Source organism: Aethalodelphis obliquidens, unplaced genomic scaffold (assembly GCF_003676395.1).
Source record: "Aethalodelphis obliquidens isolate GAN/ISIS:26980383/991018 unplaced genomic scaffold, ASM367639v1 scaffold56, whole genome shotgun sequence".
Taxonomy (NCBI): domain Eukaryota; kingdom Metazoa; phylum Chordata; class Mammalia; order Artiodactyla; family Delphinidae; genus Aethalodelphis; species Aethalodelphis obliquidens.
Genome location: NW_020838000.1, coordinates 6,945,594 through 6,961,439, shown reverse-complemented (window position 1 = coordinate 6,961,439; position 15,846 = coordinate 6,945,594). Strand labels below are relative to the sequence as shown.

At 40.4% G+C, this 15,846-nt stretch overlaps 1 protein-coding gene across 1 annotated transcript in view; it reads left to right on the top strand.

Annotated features, from left to right (window-relative positions):
* Positions 1-15,846, top strand: part of KCNH8 (potassium voltage-gated channel subfamily H member 8) — a 387,230-nt gene that overhangs the window by 330,639 nt on the left and 40,745 nt on the right. Inside the window, exon 12 of the mRNA XM_027086541.1 lies at positions 15,519-15,557. Coding sequence (XP_026942342.1) covers positions 15,519-15,557 — 39 coding nt within the window. The remainder of the gene's footprint in view (positions 1-15,518; positions 15,558-15,846) is intronic.

Genomic DNA, 15,846 nt, shown 5'->3' with positions numbered 1-15,846 from the left:
AAAGAAAGAAAGAAAGAAAGAAAGAAAGAAAGAAAGAAAGAAAGAAATCCGACTCAAATAGAGAACTAAAAGCAGAGATTTATTATAAGGATTCCAAGTATCTTACATGATTAAATAAAATACACACACACACACATATAACACACACAGACCCACATGCACACCTGGATCTCAGGAATTCTTATAATCAGGCTCTCAAGCTTCGTTTCTTATTCTATTTTCTCTCCATTTCTTCCTTTTCTTTTTCTCTCCATTCTTATTTAGTAGACTTGCCATCTTTCTTTCCTCATCCAAAATAGCAGGAAATGGTGACAGATAGCAGCTTCTCAATTCCAGGGGGCAACAGATTAAGCTTAACTCTCTTAGTTGATTTTAGATTCCTGTGGAAAGACTGAGTGGGTTCAGCTTAAGTGCCCACTCAGATTTTATCACTTTGTGTGTGTGTGTGTGTGTGTGTGTGTGTGTGTGTGTGTGGTGAGGGGAGAGGGTCAAGGATGAGGAGAGATCACACTGTGGTAGAAACCACAGTGGTTTCCATGACAACCCAGTCGGCTGAAGAGTTAAGAGACAAGATCCAGAAAAGGGGAGGGGGGTACTCAGAAGTAGTTGGACAAATGAAGCAAAGCTAGTGATTGTGTGTGAATTGTGGGTCATCACGTCACTGTAAGTTGTACAATTATAACTCAGCAACATTTTCTTAGAAACCAAATTCCATTTAAATATATATTAAAGATAAAATCAAGAACACACAAAGATTTAATCATCTCTAAATGGGCTCATGTTTCATCTCCTCTGTATTCTCTTCTGTGTAGCCTTCTGTCAATCAAATAGCAAGAAGCATACCCTGCAAAGAGCTCAGCCACATTTCCAAGACATCTGGGGATTTCAGCTTGTGTTTGCAAGTTGAACCGTGAACAGTTTGATTTTTAAGCTCCTTGGAGGGAGATGGGGGTTAGCTGGGTTGGGAAAGTCAGAGGATAAAAAGGCCACCTGCCATCCCATCAACAAGACAAAAAATGTCTTTCATTCTCTACCTCCCTGGTTACTTCTACCCTGCAGAGAACAGCAGATAGCCTGAAATAAAAGGTATCAAATCTACATATGTACACACATGCACACCTCAACCTGTGTGCATTCCTTGAGAATGAAAAACTACCTAGGCTACATCCACCAGGAATTCTCAACCCAGCCCCACTTGGAGGGACCCAGGTCTCCATTCCACACTGCGTTCTCCATGGCTGTTTACGTCTTAGGGGTCCAGAGCTCACCCTCTTCAAGGTCTGTAGGTTGGGATAACAGAGCCCTGCCCTCCTGACAAAGGCTCTGTGAAATAAAGATGATGTTGATGCTGCTGATGCTATCATGGCTCCTAGGAACCAAACTGTATGCGAAGCACTTTACAGACATTAACATTTTTATTCCCACAACAATCGTGGAGATAGGTTGTTAAATTCATGTACTAGACAAGAAGACTAGTTAAGGATAAGATAGGTAAAAACCTGATCCAGCATCCCCCAGCAAGTAAGCAAGGGAAATCAGGAGCTACAATTTCAGTCCCAAACCACCTGACTCCAAAACCCAGCTGAAACGTAGTGTAAGTTTATCCCTCAAAACAAAGTTAGAGGGCTTCCCTGGTGGCGCAGTGGTTGAGAGTCCGCCTGCCGATGCAGGGGACGCGGGTTCATGCCCCGGTTCGGGAAGATCCCATATGCCGCGGAGCGGCTGGGCCCGTGAGCCATGGCCACTGAGCCTGCGCGTCCGGAGCCCGTGCTCCGCAACGGGAGAGGCCACAACAGTGAGAGGCCCGCGTACCGCAAGGTAGAAATTCTCGCTCTGTCCCTCAATCCTCTGAGCACTAAATGCCAGCTGTATCGTAGGCTAACGGAGCATTCACAGGAAATACGTTTCCATGGGAAAATGAGCTTCACATGCCAAATGTATAAGTAAAACATGAACCACAGAACTTTTTGATAATTCATCAGGCAGTAACGCTTTGATTTGTGCCCTTTTTTCTGTAGGTTATACTTTAATGAGAAACTTTTTGAAAAATGAATCATAAGAATTCAACCAAGTTGTAAGGGGAGAACTCAGTTGTATACATGTAACTTCCTTGAGAGCAGGAACTACATTTTATTCATCTTTGTAATCCTTTTCCTTGCGGAATTGCCTGCATGAAGTACATGCTTGATTAATACTTATTGGAATTTAATTCATTCCTTCGTATATATACACATTTCCATATCCATGAAATAATAGAATGTTAGAACTGGAAGGGACCTAGTGTACCATCTGATAAAACTCAGTTTTTCTTTTGATGACAAGTGGCTTAAAGAGAGGGGGAAAAAGAAATTTACTCACATAACTAAAATTCCCATCTTATAGACCTAAATGAGTTAGAATATTCCCTCTGTACAAAGAGGACTTTCATTTTTGGATAAAATCTCCCATCAACCAAATGAAAACATGTGTTTCAAATAAGATTCCATCAAAAGATCAAAATATATCTCATCAGGTTTTAATTTCTCTTGTCAACGGAAGATTTAGCAGCACATCTACTGACAGGGAAAAGATACTAATGTTTACTACGTATGTATTATGAGCAAGGCAATTTGTTTACAATACCTTATTTTATTTAATTTGCCATCTTTGCATCGCCCCTGAGAGTTTGGATTTTCATTTCTACTTTGGAGATGAAGGAACTGGGCATCCAAGTAGCATGCTGCCTGAGATTACAAAATCAATGAAAGAATCAAACAGTATAGGAGCTTCCCTGGTGGCGCAGTGGTTGAGAGTCCGCCTGCCGATGCAGGGGACACGGGTTCGTGCCCCGGTCCGGGAAGATCCCACATGCCGCGGAACGGCTGGGCCCGTGAGCCATGGCCGCTGGGCCTGCGTGTCCGGAGCCTGTGCTCCGCAATGGGAGAGGCCACAACAGTGAGAGGCCCGCATACCGCAAAAAAAAAAAAAAAAAAAAAAAAAAAGAATCAAACAGTATAAAATCAAGTTAAACTCTGGTATTCTGAATCCCAGCCTAGGACATTTGTCCACTAAAGCACTGTGCCACAAATCAGCACATAATTCTCCTAAAAGGGGATGTTCTCCTTCAGGCATTTTGACTTACAGCAGAAGCTATACTGAATTTCCAGAAAAACATTCACTTTAATCTTCTTAACCCTAATGCTATTACTTGTCATGTCTTATCAAAAACCCACTGTGCCTCAGTATTTTAAGAAAGATTTCTCATTAACAAGAAGACAAGTAAGACAGAAGAACGACTATAGTCCGGCCATTCGATTTCTGCTCTCCACTAATGTTTGTGCTTTTATTTGCTCATAAATCCATCCATTTATTAAAGAACCCTGCGTTCATGGACTAGCTCTAGGAGAATTTCTTCCCGTTCAAGTATGCTTTTCAGTCTGCTATGCATATCATTCTGCTTTATTCTTCTCTTGCTCCATGTTCAAGGGTAAACTTGTAAAATCTCTACTCCATTATCATTTCAAAGGTACAAAATAACATTTCAATTTCTTTCCAGACTCAGTTTCATCCTTGAAAGAAGTTGGAAACCTTCTTATTAGTTGAATTTTTAAAAATCTTTGGTGTGTGAATATATCACATTTGCCAGCAAATAACACATACTCAGCACTTCCTGAAAGTACACACATACTTGCACACATTCATATAGTTATGCAGAGGGATTGAGAGTATAAGTGAAAGAAGCAATATTTTAAATTTAGAGTTTTGTTCACAATTCTCAATCAGCCTACAAATACTTTTCCTGTGGACAGGTTAGGACTTTTTAAAAACGTAACTTTACTCTGGTTTTTTTTGTTGTTGTTGTTCAAGAATTTGATCTCCTGGAACTTGTTAGAATAACCTTGAATATTTTACTGCAGTAAATATTTCACCATTTGGGCTATGCCAGTCTGATCATGTTTCACAGCTCATCCTTGGGGCTGTGCGACATTTCTTCACACTAGCCCCACGGATACATCCCTGTAATCCCCAACCCAGATTCAACTGTTACAGTACGGAGTCAGTGGGTGGTCTGATTAAAGCTGTTGTAAGTGAGCTAAGTCAGTGGAAATTAACTTAAAATTAAAAGCAAATTACAAAATCCCATGGTAAACATCTTGTGAAGTTCCCCAACAGGACGGAGACCGCAGAGAGGAAAGCATATGTCGGACACAGTCTGCTTACACATCAGGCAGAGCTGGAGGCCTCCGGTTTCCTCAGATTCAAGGCATCCATAAACACACCGTTTAAACCCAGCAATCTGCAATGCCAGAAGAGCGGCAGCTTTGACTAGAGTTAACAGTAGCCAAATAGTTAGAAATATGAAGTAAACAAGATGCCAAGTTAGGGGGAAGATGGAAATGCCTTGAAATTACGAACTGGAAGGCCAGCATGCAGTAATAATAACTCGATGCGGGTGGAGGGACACAGGGAGATGCATTTCTGTCAAATGAATTGGGACTTAAAGGATTTGGTTTCCACGTCACTGAGGAAAATGATTCAGGAAAATTCTGAGATGAACATCTGCAAGTTGCTAGGCTTTTGTGATGTGGTAATCCCACTTATATTTTCCACCCTGAAGATTAAGCAGAGCACATGGTGACCGATCTGTGTCACCGCATTTTGCCAGCATTCATAAATAGCCCCAAGTCTGACTAGTGCTAACGAAGTGTATTTATATTCTAGGTTATACAGTTTACATTTTTCCTTTGAGGCTATTAGTCACCCATTTTTCTTGATGGTACAGAGTGTTAGCATCATATATGGGAAAATACCAGAATTACCAAAACAGGCTTCTGTCAAAAAGAGTGGTGAATGGTAGGTAATAGAGTCAGTACACATACAAGTTGAGTGGCTTGGAGTAAAGTGGCTTTCCTTCAGTGCTTTCCTCCAGTCCCTCATCTCTGGCCTGGGTGATCTCGAAGAAACTGTATCAGTTGGGTCAGGCTGAATGCTGTAACAAACATCCCCAAGTCTCCGTGATCTGATACAGTACGTAGAATAAGACCTACAGGGCATGTGTCATTCACATCACAATGTACAGGTGGTGGGCAGGTGGTGGCTTTTCCCAGGGCAACTCAGGGATCCAGGCTTCCTCTGTTTGGTGGCACCATTATCCTTGAGGTCTCAGCATCCTCTGGAACTCAGAGTCCTCCACTGGAGACTTGGTACCTCAACAGCCAACCAGCTGAGAGAGAGAGGATGCAGAGGCTTGTTTGCACCACTCAGAGGCCAGACCTAGATCTCTGCTCACATGCCACTGGCACAGCCAGTCATATGGCTCTACCTAAGTGCAAGCAGTCTGGGAAACCTCATCAAGCTGTGCGTCTACGAGGATGCAACTAGTGAACAACCAACGCGTCCGAGCCACAGGCCCTTCGAGCGTTATTTTTCCATTATTTTTTAACTACAGTTTAAGAAAGCTTTCCAACACTGAGAAAGGTATGTAACCAAACTAAACTGTGCTTTTGCTCCGTGTGTGTTTTATTTTACTACAGTGTTTTTATTTTGCCTTTAAATCAGAATTTGTTCTTCAGAAAAGACAGAATTGGCACACGTGACATCGCTTAGTATTTTGAGGAAAATGTGAGGAGTGGAAGATGAAGGCAGCTTGCTGGATATAGGAGTGAGCCATCATTTTAAGGAAGCCTGGCATGTAAGAGTATGAATCTACCAAATTCATCGATAAATCAGAGGGTATTCATAACTGTCGACTGAAAAAAAAATGCACAACGTGAGAGTTGTGAGTTAAGTTTTATTTGGGGCAAAATGAGGCCTATAGCCCAGGAGACAGCATTTCAGATAGCTCTGAGAAACTGCTCCAGAGAGGTAGGGGGGAAGGTCAGTATAGATGTGATTCTGGTGAAGGGGGAGTACATGCAATCAAGCACATATTTTTTGCAGAAGGTTTCTGTTAGTCTCATGAAGGTTACTGCTACTCACGAGGAGTGGACATCACCATGAAGGATTTTAGTGCTTTTCTAGATACGAGGAGTTGCAAGAATTGGGCTCATAAAATTGTCTTCTGAAAATATCTAACTACCTGGAAGACCTGCTCTGCCAGTTTTTCCCAGAGCACCAAGTGCCTCCTTCCCGATCTCCACCCTGATCTCCTTTCAGGGGATGTTGAAGGTCAGCAGCTGCAGTGGCTCATGATTTGATCCTTGTAGAGGTGGATGGCAAGTGCCAATTTATAGGTGACATACCTTAAAATATTTCTTCGGTTCTTCTAAATAAGTTACCACAAGGTCACTTTAATGGGACATCCCCAAGTAAAAGTCAGTGTTCGTTTAGAAATTGTGAGTGAATTAACAGAAAGGGAAGAGTGAGAGGAGGAACAGAGTCTCAACAACAATAATTTAGGGCCAGTGCCGAGTAGAAGTTACACCTCCTGAGGATCTAATGGAAATTTATGGGGAAAATAGGACTCCCTCTGTGAGACTCCAAATGACCTTATTTTGGAAGCATCTTTATTCCCTAAAGGTGGTGTGCCTTCACAGTCCAACTAAGGGCAGAACTGTTCCTTCAAAGAACCAACATGTCCAATTTCTTGCAACCCCCAAAGAAACAGCCTGACAAGCACAGTTTGACACGGGAGATGGGAAACCTGAAGGGGCAGAATTGGCTTGCACAAATTTGTGTAAATAAATAAATAAATTCATTTTTACCATTTTTTTATATTCCACATATAAGCGATATCATACGATGTTTGTCTTTCTCTGTCTAACTTGCTTCACTCAGTATGATAATCTCTAGGTCCATCCATGTCGCTGCAAATGGCATTATTTCATTCTTTTTTATGGCTGAGTAATATTCCATTGTGTATATGTACCACATCTTCTTTATCCATTCATCTGTCAATGGAAATTTAGGTTGCTTCCACATCCTGGCTATTGTAAATAGTGCTGCAAGGAACACTGGGGTGCATGTATTTTTTCGAATCATTATTTTCTCTGGATATATGCCCAGGAGTGGGATTGCTGGATCATACGATAGCTCTAGTTTTGTTTTTTAAGGAACATCCAAACTCTTCTCCATAGTGACTGCACCAATTTACATTTCCACCAACAGTGCAGGAGGAAAACCCTAACTTTAGAATCTTGGCCTCACATCTACTAACTGTGAGACTTTCTTCCTCACCTAGAAATTGTTGAGTGTTTGCTAAAGGTGTGAGCGCTGTGATGAACAATATTCATCTTGCTTAAGTTTCAAAGATTTCTTTCATTAAAAAATGAATGCCAAAAAAAGGTATGCATTTGGTCGTGTAGAAGCTGCCTATGGCCTCACTGTTGTGGTCCTCTATAGACCTCTTCTTATTTTCTGAAGCTGAGTGAGCTTGCCCAAGGCACTATCGTTCAAGTACACAGAGTAGTTCATTCCAGTTTGCTGGTTCAAACACTGTCTTCTACAGACAGGGCTATTCAACTTTTCTGTTACAGTATATAGTTGACAATGGTCTTCCTAGGCAGCAAATCAGGCATTTCGCATTAAGTTTAGAAGTGCCGTCGGGAATTGTGATGCAAAAACTTCTCACTCCAAATTCAGCATCTTTGTTCACCAACCTGGTTTGGAACCAGAGTACTCAGCGTGTATCCTGAAAATCTTATGAAACCAGCTATTGTGTTTCCTTACAACTACATAGTAGCGGGTTTTACAGGCTAACCAGGAGCCATTGTACCCTAATCAGAAGCTGGTCATTGGAGGGGGGGCTCCACATAATGAGTTTAAACTGTGTAAATTCTTCTAGCACTGATTACCCTGCTGAACTCCCAAATCACTGATTTGGTGCATAGCTCCTTAAGCCTGAAATCTTTAAAAGTGTGTGTCATTGCTGAGAGATTTCTAGTTTTCTTCACACAATAGTGTGTCTTTCCTTCCCTTTTCTTTCTAGGATAATATGAACTACATATTCGTAAATAACTCTCTCCCTCAAAATCATCCCATGTTTCCAAGTTTTTACATAAATATTAAGGGACTCCTTTGGGTTTTCTTTTAATTCCAAAGTCTTGTAATTCATACATTTGAATTCAAAGAAAGGAAGTTAAAATTGTGTTTAGAAGGGCTGTCATCCCATGCCGCAAAAACATACATACTTTTCTTTGCACAGTAGTGGGTGGAATACTTTATAAAAAGTAATAGCTTGACATTCTATTCGTTTCTCTCTCAACCCAATTATCTGCTTCACTTGAGTAAAATGATGCATTTTCAAATTTTCCACAGGTATGAATATAGTCAATAAGACATTGACAATATATACAATTTGGGGGAAACTTGTGTTTAAGAAGTTTAGTGGCCTCCTTGTTAAGAAGTGCTATACATGTGTGTATATTATATATATATATATATATATATATGTTAGTTTTTAAGTTGGACAAACCCAGCTGTGTGAATGTTTAGCTCTGCATCACCTAGCTAATAATGCCCTATTCCTCACCAGCTCAATTCAAAGAAAAGTTTTCTTCATAACCAATGTATCAATAATAATACAATTACCACTTATTAACAGGAATTAGCTTTATGCCAGACACTGGACCAAATGCTTTCCAAATGCAACAATGTGAGAACTTTTTTCACCATAAACTCTAGGTGAGAATTCCTTGTGGATCATTAAGTTGAAGTGATAAGAGATGTACACTTCCCAGCAGGCTCCAAATGCCTTCTTTCCCTGGAGAAACGAGAGGCCTGGAGAGCATGGCACCACCTAGCGGCCACCTCTGGCAGGAATGCCGGACACGATGGCCAGAGGGAAGCAGAAGAGAACAGAAGGGACCCAGGGGGAGAGTTTCAGTGAGAGAATTTGGAGAGGCACCATTGTTATCACGAATGGAATAGAAAAGTAGGGGTCATTTTACAAAAGTCTTCCTGTGGTGTATCACTGTATTGCCTCTAAGCTTCTTGAAAGATATGGACCAAAAGATTAGAATTATTTTTTAATTACTTTTGGTTGCTGTACTACATTTCTCTTAATGTGACACTACATCAGATGTGACCAGTCTGGTCTCCAAGACTGGTTCAGTTTACAGGTACGTATTTCATTAAATACAAGTTTAGTTATTAGCATCATTTTTGAGAGAAAGAGTGAGACGTAAAATTCATGTGTGTTAAGCCATTGAAATTTAGCACATTATTTGTTACCTAAGCATTACTTATTCTATTACAATTAATATGCTTCCCAAGGTTACATAGCTAATAAGTGACAAGACTAGGGCAATTCCAGCTCTTAACCCCCCTGCTATACTACCTCCTAAATGGATCCCATTCCCCACACACAGACCTTTCATCAGTGAAGAGTTTTTGTGCTGCTTCCTACACTGTAGGAGCTGATTCTCTAGCTCCGGACATCAGTAAGCCCTAAATTCAAGACTCACTTACTTGCCATATTTCCCACACCAGGAGCAATAGCGATTACCCAGGGGAAGAGAATTCTCCAAGTCTAATAGTTTGTCTTGACCTCAGGGCCCCGGGTGAAATTGGGAAATGTCACAATCATTAGTCTTTTCATTAAAATCTCATTTCTGTTTCTAAATTACAGAACAAGCAAAGAAAACATAATAGAAACTGTATTACCCACTTAGGGATTCAGACCAGCCTCTAAAATCTCTTCTTTAGATTAGGTGGTGGTGACCTCTCAGACATGTTAAGTTGAAGATGAATGCTCCCTATTCAAAGCCTATCCTTTCTCCAGAGGTTTCTAATTCCTCCCATCTGCCACCTGCCATGGGTGTCATTCACTGCTTTTTGGCCCCTCCGCTTGAGTCTGCAAGAGAAAGAAGCAGATGAGGAAATTAGACCTGCAGATTTGACAATTATTTATGATTTTTGTAAGAGTGGACATTTTAACTATGAGAATTATGGGGTTATTTGCAAGTACCCTTCATTCATATTCTCTTTATCCCAAACAACCACCAGTGCTGGTAATATTGCTGTCCCGTGAACAAGATAAAATCCGTGATAATCCCTGTTTCTCAACGGGGACGCACACTCCTTCAATCTGCTCTGTGACTTAATCAGTGTGGCATTATTAACAAGGCAGAGAATGTCATGAATCAGTCAGAGAGAAGAGCCTTGTAATTCACATCTCATCCCCCGATTGAGCAATCAGCTGCAGATAACATTCTCACCAGGGCACTTTCGTGCCTTACGAGATTCCATAGTTGAGAGGTCATTTGCAGACCACACAGGGGCTTATAAATCCTTCCTGTGGGCCAAGTAGACAATGGAAATAGATTTCCTACCTTCCTTGGGCCACTGGCCCCCTGGGTTACTGTTAGGAGTCCTGGGTCTTTGTGGTGGGTTCCACTCACCTTTGCTTCCTTCCTGCCTCACAGTGGTCAATTTCTTAGTGGTTCGGCCTCTTGAAAAGAGCTTGAGAGTAAGGAGAAGTTGTTGGTAATGCCTCATCGCTGCTGAGAAACCACTCACGTTCCTTCTAGAGGTGGCCTTTTAGCCTCCCGTGAAAGGCGGGGCCTCACACCCCGCCATCTCTCAGAACGCAGAGGGATTTTAATGGGTGGAGGGAATAGATAAAAGAAATCAAAGAGCTCCCTTCCCAACTGAAAGAATTCATAAAAATTCTAATATCAGGGAAGATTAAGCTGGGACGAAGTGAGAGAGTGGCATGGACATATATACACTACCAAACGTGAAATAGATAGCTAGTGGGAAGCAGCCGCATAGCACAGGGAGATCAGCTCGGTGCTTTGTGACCACCTAGTGGGGTGGGATAGGGAGAGTGGGAGGGAGGGAGATGCAAGAGGGAAGAGATATGGGGATATATGTATACGTATAGCTGATTCACTGTGTTATAAAGTAGAAACTAACCATTGTAAAGCAATTATACCCCAATAAAAATAGTAAAGAAAAATTCTAATATCAGGATAATTTACTATCGGGAAATTTAAGAACTTAAGGGGAAAAATGAGTTGAATGGCCAAGATCAGGTATAAGCCTATGAAAGCTCCTATAAAAGGGTCTTCATTCAATAAAAGAGACAACATTCAAGAACGCAATGGCACGTGTCACATCTAAAATGACTATTAATTTTAGTATATTTGATTTCCATTTGCAATTCAAGCTCAGTAGTAAAACTTGGGACCTTCTTTACACAGTTAAAGAAATTGTGGATTTGTTTTGCTTTTTTTGGCAGCAAATTATATGAGGACTAAGAGACCATTTTTCCTCTCTGGTCCTCAATGCCAGTGAGCAGTATTTTTCCAATTTAAGAGTCCTGTCTCACGAACTTATGGTTACCAGGGTAGAAGGGAGGGGGGGAGAGTTAGGGATTATGGGATTGACATGTACACAGTGCTGTATTTAAAATAGATAACCAACAAGGACCTACTGTATAGCACAGGGAACTCTGCTCAATATTATATAACAACCTAAATAGGAAAAGAATTGGAAAAAGAATAGATATATGTATATGTATAACTGAATCACTTGCTGTACACCTGAAACTAACACCACATTGTTAATCACCTATACTCCAATATAAGATTAAAAGTTTTTTTAAAAAAAAAGAAATAGTAGGGTATAACATGTTATTGAGAGATGTAAAGTCTCAGCCAAAAGCAATACAATTAAGAACATTAAACCTAAAAAACAAACAAAAAAAAGTTCTCTCTCTCAAGTTCCCACTGGACTCAACAGAGTGATAGAGTAATGTAGGTGGTTAGGATGGGGGAAAAGGAGAAGAACAGCTACACAAAATCTTTTAAAACCAATGCACCAAAGCTGAGAATGTTTCTTTCCCAGTCTTCAAGGTTATGACGCCTTACTTCTGGTCATAACTTTGTGCCAGGCGGTGTCCTCAGCCCTTCTGCCCGCGCCGGGCTTCTTTCATCCTGATGGAATGAAGGGCACAACCCCAAGATGTGAACGGGTTGACCCTTACCCTTCTTGATCTCTCTCAAAACTTTATTGCAGCAACCTCATTTCCTGCTCTTGTGTCTGACTTACTTCCCTTTTATCTTCCCAACCTCTATGACTTCAGTCTTTCTTTTTTCCTAATTATTCCCATTAGAGATCACCAACAGTTCTTCTTATTATCTAAAAGGTATAAAAACTCCATGTAGGAGGGATTCAAAATGGGAAAGCTGCCTTCCTCAAAACTTTCAAAACCGTTGAGTCTTCTAGTGGCTGGAACAATAAATATTTTCTATCCAAAGGCTGTATCCATGTTTCTCCCCGCTGGGGAAAGAATGCCTAGAATTCATCCGATTTCCTGAAAGATCTGTGACTCAGAAAAGGTTTACGAGGTGTTTGGGTAACTTAGCCTCATGAGTTTGGGGGGTCGGATTTGTGACAACCATCAAACCAGATTAAATGCCATAGTATGTCAGGCATTTTTTCTTTCAGCCCAAGAAACAGCATTAACCATTGGAAGAGGTATCTGAGAAAACTCATGATTCTATGGAAGGTACACTGAGAGTCAGGAGGCACGGCTTCTGGGGAAAAAGTTTTGCCACTAACTTGTTGCATGAATTGGGCAAGTCATCTCATCTTCCATGGGCCACTGTTTCCACATCTCCAGTTAGGGAGTTAGACTAACTCAGTGGTTTCAAACCTGACCTGGAGACCTGAGACCCACACCCATCACCAACTGAAAGAGATTCATTGGAACTGGTACTCTGTAACCTGATTTTTTAAAGGAACACTTCTCAAAGCATCCTATTGTCTGCCAGGTGTACAAACCATTGTAGCAGAGACTCTTTAGGGTCACTTCTAGCTTGAAAATACTGGGTTTCCATTAAACTAATATTCTCTACACTTGGCAGAATCTGGATTAGCCTGAAGTATCAGTCAACAGAATGCATCTATCAGAGTATTCTTTTTAAAATACATGTGATATAATGGACTTCCTCAGAACATAGGCACTGAAAATGCTTGCCTACAAATGTGGCTAAGCAGAAAATGTTTTATATTTTATCAATCTTCTTGACTCAGTATTTAAGTTCTATAATGTCTAAAACTAAAGGCACCTGGAAAATTACTGACTGATGGCGGTGCAAAAGTTGTGAATATCAAGTAAAAACCTGTGGTTTTGAAGGGGAATGGCAGAGGGGTGTTTCGCTTCAGAGATGAAAAGAGTAATTTCATTCTATCTTAACAGCATGCACCAACCTTTTCAGAACAGCTAGGGTTTTTGGGTTGCATCAGAAAGGAAAACATCACCAAGTTTGTTATTCTCCTGTAAGAGGGGGAAAATATCTTAATACATATATTTATAAAGGTTAAGGAAACCACATGAAAGCCGAAAATTTATTTCACTAACATACATAAGCTCACAACAATGAACAGACACAGAAAATAGCAGTATATACAGAATTCGACTACTTACAATACATTACAATAGATAACAGGGCATTTCATAAACAATTCAGTACTGGATTGAAATCCTTCCAAGGATGGTTAATTCTATTTAGCAGAACTATAACAAATCCATTCCTATCAGGGTGAGAGAGGGCTTTCACTGTTGCTGTTGAGTACTTTAAAAATATTTGCCTCTTATAAGTGAAATGAGCCACAGCATCTGCTAAGTGAACTTATTCCATGTAGGCTGAGTGTTATTAAATCTGAGTTTTCTGTGATTTTAAAAAAATTTTTTAATAAAATAAAACACATGTGATTAATACCATATGTGAATTAAATGATTTATTCAGAGAGCCTATCACCGTAGTGCTGGCTACATAATGGACACTCACCTCATAGGATTTGTAATGAAAATTACTGGATGTCATGGCTGGAGAGCATTTACCAGGGGGCTGATCACAGTGAATACTTAGTGAATTGACAGCTGATAGGACGATAATAACAATGACGTTGGTTATAAGATCTCACTACTCAAAGTGTACCCCACGGGCCAGCAAGGTCCGTATTACCTGGGACGTCATTGGAATGCGGGGTCTCAGGCTCCACCCAGACCTCCTGAATCAGAACCTGCAAGTTTGAGAAGCACTGATACAGAAAAACATTCTTGGAGTTCAGCAACTCCACAGAACTCATATTAGTAGTAAACCATGGGGGTTGGGAGTCACACCCAAATCAGCAAGTGCTGAGGCCAGTGCCTTTCTCTTATCCCTTAGACAGCATCTCTGACCTGGAGATGTTCAGGCTTCCTGAATCCCAGGGCAATTCTTTCTTTCATCCAAGCTGTAACTGAAAAGCTTTTCAAAAACCCATTTTTTATGTCTACCACAGTAGCAACGACATTGTAATTTTGTTTTATTTTCCACATTTTTAATTATTCAGCTGTTTTACTTGTCACCATTTAGGGAATTATTGCAAAACGTATGTCTTCAGTGCTACTGATCAATGTATATTTAGGCAACTAAACAGATGTAGAATGGGTTGACTGCTTTGATAAAATTAAACATTGATGAGACGTATATTTGCACAGCAATAATGATGCTGGCATTTGTATAAATAATAGCAGATCTATTTCCCTAATCATCTAGAAAAAAAAACAGTCGGGGCGGGAGGTTGACAGAATTACCAAATATGTCTCACTTACTAGGCAGGTCACTTTCAAGTGCAAGTTTTTTTTTCATGGGAATAAAATTATGTTAATTTATAACATCTATTACCACTTTAAAATGAGAGAAGTATATTTGAGCAAAAAACAGTGTGATGAGACCTGAAGCATATTTCCCAGATATGTTATAATTTCCAGAGCTTGTTTGTACGTCCTGGAAGGTGCAAGTTTTTTAAGGTACTCCTCCACAGTACCACAGTTTGATTTTATGCAAGATGTGTTTTGAACTTAAGTGATTCTATGTTACACATTTGTTTTTCACATTTCACCATCTCTGAAATTGGGATCAGTCTTATAACTGATGGCATGTCACAATTTGATTGACAGAATTTTTTTTCTTTTTTACAATCAATTGGATCTTAAAATCACTTAAATTGAAAATTAGTATCTGCAGTGAACTTAATCCTAGTCCACAGGGAACATCATAGCGAGTAAAACAAATGGGACAGAGAGGGTTCATCACCCCCACCCGTATCCAAAGAAAAAGGGGAGGTGGATAAATAGAAAGAAATGAGATTAAATAAGAAACGCCTCCACGATTTCTTTTTTTCACAGAGCCGGAGAGAAAAATCATGGAAGATAAGATAATTTAGCAAAAGGGCAAGAAAGAGGAATAAGGGAGATGGAAAACAAAAAGAGAGCAAATAAAGCATCAAGATGGAAAATGTATCCAATGAGCGTACTATTTTGACCCCCATTTCCTGGGTGTGGTGTCCTAGACAGTCAATTTGCTGCTCGCCTTTCTTTATTACACACTCTGGTCGGTAGAGCTCCTAGAGGGTGAGGTGTGGGAGATGCTCCCAGCATCTCTCAGGAGGTATTTCCTCTTCTCTGGCCCATGCAGGTGGCCCATCTCCCCACCCCCACAGCCTCTGAACTTTCATCTCTTTCCCTGCCTCCATTTCACTCAGTCCCAAACCACCGAGAAGGTGTAAATGATGGTTACAACTTTGTTTGTTTGTTCTTTCAGGTGATATCAAGATTATCGAACAAATCTACGGTCTCACAGGTATGGCTTTTTGCCAAAGAGCAAAATATTTATCTAAAATTTGTGGGATTTCCAACAAATCTGTCTCCCCCTTGAGGATGTAGTGTATTCATTTTTGACTTCCCCTAAAGCACTTGAGAGAGACGTGGCAATGACTTTCATGAGTTTGGGAATAGAGAAAGATTGAAACTCGTGTATCTATTTAAGGATCTTAGAGCTATTGTTAAAACATAGTTTGTCACCAAAACCTGCCCAGAGTAACGAAGTCCTGAGGTATTGATCTTAGAAGAATTGAGCTTTTAAATCAGTC